The 9603-nt window shown below is 36.2% G+C and overlaps 1 protein-coding gene across 1 annotated transcript; it reads left to right on the top strand.

Moving 5' to 3' along the window:
* Window positions 1–27: 27 nt before the first annotated feature.
* cat (catalase) lies at window positions 28–8955 on the top strand. Its single transcript, XM_077517506.1, has 13 exons — window positions 28–205; window positions 1190–1361; window positions 2412–2522; window positions 2618–2748; window positions 3860–3964; window positions 4241–4366; window positions 4496–4687; window positions 5721–5873; window positions 6724–6862; window positions 7067–7197; window positions 7461–7568; window positions 8025–8108; window positions 8273–8955. The coding sequence occupies exons 1-13, from the start codon at window positions 140–142 to the stop codon at window positions 8333–8335; spliced, it is 1581 nt and encodes a 526-aa protein (XP_077373632.1). The 5' UTR covers window positions 28–139; the 3' UTR covers window positions 8336–8955.
* Window positions 8956–9603: the final 648 nt, after the last annotated feature.

Below are 9603 nucleotides of genomic sequence, written 5' to 3'. Positions count from 1 at the left end.
CGGGGCCAGATCGAGCAAAGTCCGGAAACAGAATAGAAATAAATACTGTCTGCCAGTCTGGGAGAAAAACAGAACATCGAAAAGCGCTTCACTGGTTTTGAACTCGAGTCGAGAATAAGATCCGCGCTCATCTGTCGACATGGCTGACAGCCGAGACAAAGCAAGTGATCAAATGAAGATATGGAAGCAAAACAGAAGCTCTCAGGTTCGTACGAGGGAGAAAATTGGGTGAGAGGTCGTTTGGGGGCTAGCTAAATGTTATCAGGTCATTTTGTTGGTTAGCAGGTTACCACCTCTTAATTCTATGTAAACAACGCTCAATATTTATGATTATATTTTAATATTTAATATATGGACTGTTCTGTCGTTGCACTCCGTGTTGGTTGGCGTTCATTTTCATTTCTCTGCATCTTAGTTTGCTATTTGCTATTATTCGGTGCAAAAAAAAAAAAAGATCGCTTTTTTTCCAATGCTAACAGGAGAAAAAGCAATGCGGAGAATTGTAATTAGGGCATTTTGCACACCAGAGGAATTCATGATGATTGGACTTCAACCTTGACCGTTATATAAACAGAGTAAACAGCCGATCGTTTATTTGAGCACGTCATCTTTATTTAATAAGTAACCCCAAAAAAAAAAAAAAAAAAAATAAGACTCATGGTACCGATTCCTGAGTCCTAATCTTGAGAAAAAGTTAAAAAAAAAAAAAAAAGTTCAGATTCTGAAATGGTCCAATGTGCACAAGTAGAAATGAAATATTATTGTCACATTCTCGTTTTAGATAACTTTGCACAATAAAAAAAAATAAAAAAAATAAAAATGTATGCACACAAAATGTGTGGGTTTTTTTTCAGTAACTTTCACAAGTGCTCATACTAAGAAGTGAGAAGGAAAAAAAATGTTGTTGCCAATCAAAACACTTTACTATTTGGCAGCAACAAAAAATGATATTATTGTTACCTAATAAAAACTGAAGAAAATACCACACTTTTCCAATATGTTTTTTTGGATTAGCGTATATGTTTTTAACACCAGAAGCATTTGTGACAAATCATTCTTGCAGCTGACAACATCAAACAATTCTCATAAGGCGGCCATTGACGGGGAATATTTGCTGTATCATTGCACGCAATTTTGATTTAAGTCATCAAACGATCAGCGTTCAACATGTCAATTCTGTGCGGATCAGAGGCCAGAGCAGCTGACCACCGGCGGCGGCAATCCGGTCGGAGACAAGCTGAACCTGCTGACGGTCGGGCCGAAGGGCCCCCTCCTGGTCCAGGATGTGGTCTTCACCGACGAGATGGGCCACTTCGACCGCGAACGCATCCCCGAGCGGGTGGTGCACGCCAAAGGGGCAGGTGAGCTCTGACGTTAGACTCTCGCCGTTGATGTTTGCGACAGGGCTGGGCTGGCATGAAATAAATTACACGCATATCCAGAACACTCATAATGCAAACAGGATTAAGTCTATTTAACAAGTGGGGCTTAACTTTCATGCACTGTTTCCGCTGACAGCATCGATTATGACTTTTGTGTGACAGTTAAGAATGTTTAGTAAGGTTTTATTGATGGCAACAGTTCAATCTTTACGGAAGCTCTTGTTTTCTGATTTATTTATTTTTTTTTTTGGGGGGGGGGCTTTGTTTTTTGTTTTTTTTGTTTGTTTGTTTTTTTCTGGTTTCTGATTTTTTTCTGTTTTACTGCATATTTTTTTCTGTCATACCAAAAAAAATAAAAAATAAAATCCAAAAAGTGTGTGTTGGTGTCAAAAATATTCAGAAAAAAACAGGCAAAATAGTATTTAAAAAAAAGAGAACAAAAAAAATTCTGAAAAACAGAACTCCAGCTTCTTTTTTTTTTTTTTAATATATACCTCTGAACTCCAAAGTGACTTGTTGCAGACTCGCTAATGTTAGTTTTTATTTTATGTTTTTTTGTTTTTTTTTATATTTCCCTCCCTGTTTTTCTGATGTTTTTTCCTGTTTTTCTGAGTAATTTTTCTTCCTGTTTTTTCTGAATTTCCCCACCTCCCGATTTTTCATATCTTTTTATGACAGAAAAAAATATTCAGTAAAACAAAAATCAGAAAAACAGAAAATTAAAAAAAAAAAATACACAAAAAAATAGTCAGAAAAACTGTAGGATTTTTTTTCCACGTGAAATGCAATATGCTTCTGTAACCCTTGAACACATTTCTTTCTTTCTTTTTTTTTTAACCCACGTTAAAAATGGGCTAATCTAACTAAGATGTTTACATGACAGACACTGCTTATTGAGATATATGTATTATTATTGTAATCCACTTATATTTAAAGCAAATCATGTGTGGATTTACCGTAAAATGTCGCTAAATAATTATCTTCATGTTTGTTGTGAACTATTTGAACGGACGATTTGTCTGCTCACAGGCGCGTTTGGCTACTTTGAGGTGACTCACGACATCCGCCGCTACTGCAAGGCCAAAGTGTTTGAGCATGTGGGCAAAGTGACGCCCATCGCTGTCCGCTTCTCCACTGTGGGTGAGTGAGACTGCAGGCGTAAGTTTGATTGTGGGGCCTTGGCGGAGGTCCGCGCTCTGTTGCAACATTCTACTCAATGTCGAATTGTGTCCCAGCGGGAGAATCGGGATCGTCGGACACCGTGCGGGACCCTCGAGGCTTTGCCGTCAAGTTTTACACGGATGAGGGCAACTGGGACCTGACAGGCAACAACACGCCCATTTTTTTCATCAAGGACGCCATGCTGGTGAGTTGAGCAAGATGGTCGCCCTTCTGAATGAAGTGAATTGTTCACCGAACAATGCTTGACTGGAATGCGTTAAGGTTTACGAGCACATCCCAGAAGCAAGCAAAAACTTTCCTGTTAACAAGAGGACACCTTAAATTACTTCTTTTTTTTTTCTTTTTTTTTTTTTTAGCAGAAATAAATACAACTTTAATCTAAAGAATATAGAACTTTATCTTCAATAAATGACTTTAATCTTGTAAATACCAGACTTGATTCTTTTAGAATTCCAAGTTTATTTTTATAGTGTTATTGGATTACTTGTGAAAATATATTATGATGATGATAATAATAATATAATATTCCCGTAAAATTACGACTGTTCATCTTGAAAATATGCAATGCTTACATTAAAAATATTCATTTTTTCTTTTAAGATTACAACATTAAACTCCTTACGTAATTATTATTATTATTATTATTATTATTATTATTATTGATCTTTTAGGGACACCCTAATAGTCCCGTGTAGCTATTTGTAATATTAATAATTTTTCTTCTTCCTTTTCAAAGATTTTTTTTCCCCCATCCATGTTCGTCTTTTTGGTTTTGGCTGAGTGTTTATTTATTTTTATTTTTTTTATTTAATGGTCTTTTGCCCTTCCTGACTCCAAGCATCCTCATTTTGCTGGTCCTGAGAAATATTTAATAGAAAGATTGCCATTTATGATATAAATTAAAATAATAATTGTAGTTTAGCTTATTCTGAACTTGTAATAACTATGCTAGTATATCATAATTAAAAGGAAACCTTTTTTGTTTAATTCTACTAGAATGAGCAATAGTAATGTCGATTATCCTATAATATATCAAATTTGCTTTTGAGCAATTATCTGATAATTACAAGCTGAAAAATTCTCTAAGTCAATTTATGACTTTAACTTACTGTAGTATTTGTAGTTAGCTTGTCTTGTAGTCCCACGACAAGAAAAAGAGAAATATACTCAAGATATCTGCACAACCAGAGAAAATCACATTATTTTTTTTATTATTCAGCAATGGAAGATGGGTGTTGACTGCTGATTTATTTTTATGTTTTTTTATTCCCCCCCCCCCCCCTCGCTTCGTGCAGTTCCCGTCCTTCGTCCACACGCAGAAGCGCAATCCGCAGACGCACATGAAGGACCCGGACATGATGTGGGACTTCTTCAGCCTGAGGCCCGAGTGTCTGCACCAGGTCAGCGATGTGCAGTGCGCAGGATGCAAAATTGTTTGATTGAGTCGAGTCAACGTTTTATTTCGAACAGGTAGTAGTACAAAAATGCAAAAAAAATTAAAAATGTACCAAAAAAAATACATGTTAGATACAATAAAGCAAAAAAAAAAATAAAAAATCCTTCCCCCTTACTTAAATTATCCATGAAGAAATGCAAAGTCTATATAAAAAAAAACACCCTCAACAATTAAAAAAAATAAAAAATAAACTAGTTTTGTTTTGTTTTGTTTTGTGCAGGTGTCCTTCCTGTTCAGTGATCGAGGTTTGCCGGACGGCTTCCGCCACATGAACGGCTACGGCTCGCACACCTTCAAGCTGATCAATGCCAACGGAGAGCCCGTGTACTGCAAGTTCCACTACAAGGTCACTTGAAGTCTTAATCTTAGAGACCCCCCAAGTCTTCCCATACAAACCATAGAGAAAAAAAAAAAAAGTTCCCACCGTGGATCTCAATTAAGCTCATCACGATGACAACGTGTTGTCGTCTTTCAGACGGACCAGGGAATAAAGAACATGCCCGTGGAGGAGGCGGAGCGCCTGGCCGCCACCAGCCCGGATTACGCCCTCGGGGACCTGTACAACGCCGTTGCCAACGGCAACTACCCGTCCTGGACTTTCTACATTCAGGTCATGACCTTTGAGCAGGCCGAGAAGTTCCAGTTCAACCCCTTCGACCTCACCAAGGTACAAAAGTGCTTCAAAAAAAATGATCGTGGATATGTTTTATTCTGTGCGAGGCGGCGTTCAACAAACAGAAATTAATGGCTGTTTAGTTTAATTACTTGCCTCATGTTTGGACAAAAGGAGTGCACATACCTCCACCAAGGCAAAAAATACATAAATAAATACATTATTTGTATTGGGGTTCCAAGTTGTATACCTTTATCCTCCTGACTACCAAAAATTCAAATTTGTCCACTGTAGTGGACCTTTGCAAACCTGAATATCTCCCACCCAGTGCGTTAACTTCTACTCATTGCACTATTTGAATTAAAACCTGTTGAGAAAACTTAGTTGGCTTAAGATGTCTGGGTTTTTTTTTGGTTTTTTTTAGGGTTTTATATAAATTTTAAATATGTTTTAAATTTAACAAAAATGTTCAGAAATGTGCAGATTAGTCTAAAAATATATATATATATTAAAAAAATCATGATAAAATCGAGATCGTGATTTTATTTTTAAAGAATCGTGATATGACATTTTTACCATGTTGCCCACCCCTATAATAAAGTAAAAAAAATAATAATAAAATTAATAATATGCTGCTGATCTACTTCCCATAAGAAATAGTGTGAAGTGGATAAAAACTGAAATAAAGTTTAACTAACCAATTGAAGAGTGCCTAAGCCAGTTGTCAGCTTTAAAATAAAATAAAATAAATAAATAAATAAAAGCCAAATTTCTTTCTTTTTTTTTTTTAACTTTATTAACAAAAATAACAAAAAACTAATGCTGTCAAAGTTAAAGCATTAACTCATTAACTCTTCAAATTTGGCGGGCAAAAAAAGTTGATGAAAAGCTTTTTTAATTAACTGATTAATCATGATTAATAACAATTCTAAGATGTGATTAATCTGATGAAAAAATAATTGCTTGACAGCCGTAAAGAAAAAAAACAACACAAAAAAAAACAAAAAACATTCATGGACAAACCTTGACATAGGGTACCCAAAAAAAATAAAAATAAAAAAATCAAATCACTCTGTCTCACCTTCAGGTTTGGCCGCATAAAGATTACCCGCTGATCCCCGTGGGCAAAATGGTCCTGAACAGAAACCCGGTCAACTACTTCGCCGAAGTGGAGCAGATGGCATTCGACCCCAGCAACATGCCGCCGGGCATCGAGGCCAGTCCTGACAAGATGCTGCAGGTACATGATGTGAAGTATTGATTTCAAGATAATTGGCACGTTTTCAAGCAGCACACAATGGAGGAGTGTTTTCCACATCGCTTTTCCACATCCAATATGGCGGCAACGCCGACATGCGATTCAACCGTCAGCAGGTGGTCTTACTATGGAGGACCAAAACTGCCAAAATTCTAAATAAATACATGCCTAAATAAATAAATAAATGACGAAAGGTGAAAATAAAAATACATATAAAAAAAATATCATGTACCGGTAAAATTATATCCCAAAAATAAATATAAATGGAAATAAAAAAAACAAAAAATATTTCTATATACATAAATAAATACATTGGTATTTAATTTTCAAATTATATTTTTTATTTCCGTTTTTATTTTCACTTTTAGTCATTTATTTATGTATTTAGCCATTTATTTATTGATTTATTTATTTAGTCATTTATTTTGAATTTTGGCAGTTTTGGCCCGTACTACCAAGTCGAAATGTTATTCAAATGAGGTTGCACTCCGCCGTTGCAAACTGCCTGTCAAAATTCAAAATAAATAAATGACTAAATAAATAAATAAATACATGACTAATAGTGAAAATAAAAATGGATATAAAAAATATAATTCAAAAAATTAAATACAAATATATTTATTTATGTATATTTATATATATATATATATATTTTTTTTTACATTTATATTTATTTTTTGGGATATAATTTTTGAATTATTGTATTTTTATTTATTTTTTTCAGTTTTAGTCGTTTACTTATTTATTTAGTCATGTATTTATTTTGAATGTTGGCAGTTTTGCTCCTCCATAGCCGACGTGTGTACTGACGAGCGCCTCTCCCCGCCCTCAGGGTCGCCTCTTCGCCTACCCCGACACCCATCGCCACCGTCTGGGCGCCAACTACCTGCAGATCCCCGTCAACTGCCCCTACAGGACCCGAGTGGCCAACTACCAGCGCGATGGCCCCATGTGTGTGTTTGACAACCAAGGTCAGAAATAGCTTTGATGAAATCATTGATGGAAACAAATGAGGGCGTTTCCAATTGTAACGGGAACTATGCAGACGATTCCTGATGTGTTGTTTGCCGTTTCTAATAATGCACTTTTTTTTTTTTTTTTTTTGTCATTCATAAGAAGCCAGTGCGGTCGTACTGGCGTCATCTCTCATTATGCATAATCCATCTGTCCGCCAGGTGGCGCTCCAAATTACTATCCCAACAGCTTTAGTGCGCCAGATACTCAGCCTCAGTTTCTGGAATCGTCCCACAAAGTGTCTGGTGATGTGGCTCGTTATAACACCGACGACGAGGATAACGTTACCCAGGTAACCGTTGTGGCAAAAAAGTACTCACACAAAAAACACACAAAATTTATATACTTGAGTGGAAAGTAGAATGGAAGCGATGCAACTCCTGTACTTCAATAAAAGTAAAAAAAAAAAAAATATATATATATATATATATATATAATTATATATATAAAAAAAAAAAAAAAATACAATGGAAAAAAAAAAGTAAAGACGCGCACTTGCAAACGGACTGACTTCCGATTGGAGCCACGTCTTCCAATTTGTGTGCTCTGTTGCAGGTTCGCAACTTCTACACGAAAGTTCTGAACGAAGAGCAGCGGCAGAGGCTTTGTCAGAACTTGGCCGGCTCCCTGAAGGCGGCGCAGCTCTTCATCCAGAAGCGCATGGTAAGAAAATGTAAAAAAAAAAAAAAAGTTGTGCAAAATTGCACTTCACTCATTCAAACCCAAAAACGTGAAAACATGTTTTTTTTTTTTATACTTTGTCCATCACTCCCAAAAACGTATATATACTGTTTTATTTTATTTTATTTATTTTTTTTAAATACAAGAGAACCTGTTTTCTGGGTTTTGGTCATGTGACTTTAGCAATTGGAGCGCTGGGCAACCGTCCGTGATGTCATTTTCAGTCAACAGCAAGCGACAAAATGGCCGCCCCCCTGAAATGGATACAAACTGGTGGATTTTTGCTGCGTAATTGATGTTCAACAAGTGCGTTATTTAAACAAAACATGGGATTATAATTTATATTCTTGGAGATTCTTTTTTTTTTTTTTTTTTTTTTTTTAATGTATTTATTTATCAACTTTGTGGACCTCCCTGAAATTGTGCTTGCTGCTCCAGGTGGAGCACCTGAGAGCCGTCCATCCAGACTATGCAAACAAGGTTCAGAACTTTCTCAACAAGTACAACGCGGAAGCCCAGAAGGTAAAGTTCTGACATTTGATCCCGTAAACATCTTCAAATACTACTGCTTTATCGGTACAATAAAAAAGTATCCGTGCCTGCGGTAAAAACATCGCTTGAAAGTCATGTTATATGATGCGATATTATCTCTGACCTGACATCACTTTTTCTCGCTCTTTTGTTAGAACGCCGTTCGCGTGTACAGCCGTCCCGGCGCGTCCGCCGTCGCCGCTTCGTCCAAGATCTAAACGTCTTTCCACCAGGGGGAGCGCAATCGTCCCGTCCAGTCGTCAAGGAAAAGCAACCTGGAACAAAGACAACAAAAAAAAAAGAGGCAACAGATCGCAAACGAAGAATATGCTAACATGAGCTTCAACTGCAAACGATTGAAATATTCAAAGCAATCTTCCCGCCGTTTTCTGCCAAAGGGAGAAAATCGTTCCATTATCACGTTGTTGGATTTGCGCCTTCGTCGGCCTTAATGAACAATCTTGATTGTTGGTGATTGTTATGTGTGCGAGCAGCGCTAATGTTAGCATCTTATACCTCCATTTTACAGGAATCCAGAACTTGCGTATCAAGAAATATCATTCTAACATGAACAGTAATACTTAGTTTTTGTTTTGATTTCATAACTGACTGAACCACTGGCCAAAATACAAATGCCGGAAAACACTGAATCTAACAATCTGTTAAGAAATACAGCACAGTGCCTTTTGTGTGTTCACAAATTGCAAATCATGTTTTTCAAGTGTTACACAGATTGAAATTTTTGTTCTCATTTTGTGTGTTTTTGTAAAGTGGCCATAATCGAAAGTCCTTGATTGGGATGTAACAGTACTTTTGCTAATAAAATGCTTAGCTGCAACTTCTCGTTTGTGTCAGAGCCACGTGATTTTTGATTGCATTTGCGGTAGGTGACCACAGGTGGCGGCGCAGGCACGCCATCGTCCTCCTGACCGAGTTCTTCTAAGCACAGGTGTAGTAGGTGATGGGAGTGGAAGAATATAAATAAATTTAGAAATAAATATAAAAAAAAAAAAAAAATACAACAAGGTCTATTGTTTCATGGGTAGGAATTTTCAGCCCTTGATCGATGTAGCACAGACAGTCTATCAAATGATTGGTGAAAAAAATAGTTCAACCCAAGACACACTTAGGATTTGAATAACATTTCATGATGTATTTCATGCTGACTATGAGAGGACCAAAAAGTGCCAACATCAAATAAATAAATAAATACACCATTAAAAAAAAAGTGTCAATTAAATTGTTCATTTATTAATTAAATATGTCAATTAATGAAATTCCCTTTGATTATTTGTAAATGTATGTATTTATTTATTTCATGGTGACTGTGTAATAATTAAATAAAAGTGCCATTAATTAAATGGTTCATAAATGACATTAGAAAATAAATAAATAAATTTACAAATAATGATAGGGAATTGTCTTGGTTTATGGCACAGTTAGATGACTATGGGGTGGCCATAGGCAATGCCCCTTCTAGCCACCA

The sequence above is a fragment of the Festucalex cinctus genome, chromosome 3 (assembly GCF_051991245.1).
Source record: "Festucalex cinctus isolate MCC-2025b chromosome 3, RoL_Fcin_1.0, whole genome shotgun sequence".
NCBI classification, from domain to species: domain Eukaryota; kingdom Metazoa; phylum Chordata; class Actinopteri; order Syngnathiformes; family Syngnathidae; genus Festucalex; species Festucalex cinctus.
This window is presented reverse-complemented; position numbering and strand designations above follow the sequence as displayed.

Coding starts and splice junctions, on each gene's coding strand:
- cat (XM_077517506.1), top strand. CDS start 140: ATGGCTGACAGCCGAGACAAAGCAAGTGATCAAATGAAGATATGGAAG. Junction 3,965..4,240: donor GGCCCGAGTGTCTGCACCAG/GTCAGCGATGTG, acceptor TGTTTTGTGCAG/GTGTCCTTCCTGTTCAGTGA. Junction 5,874..6,723: donor GTCCTGACAAGATGCTGCAG/GTACATGATGTG, acceptor CCCCGCCCTCAG/GGTCGCCTCTTCGCCTACCC.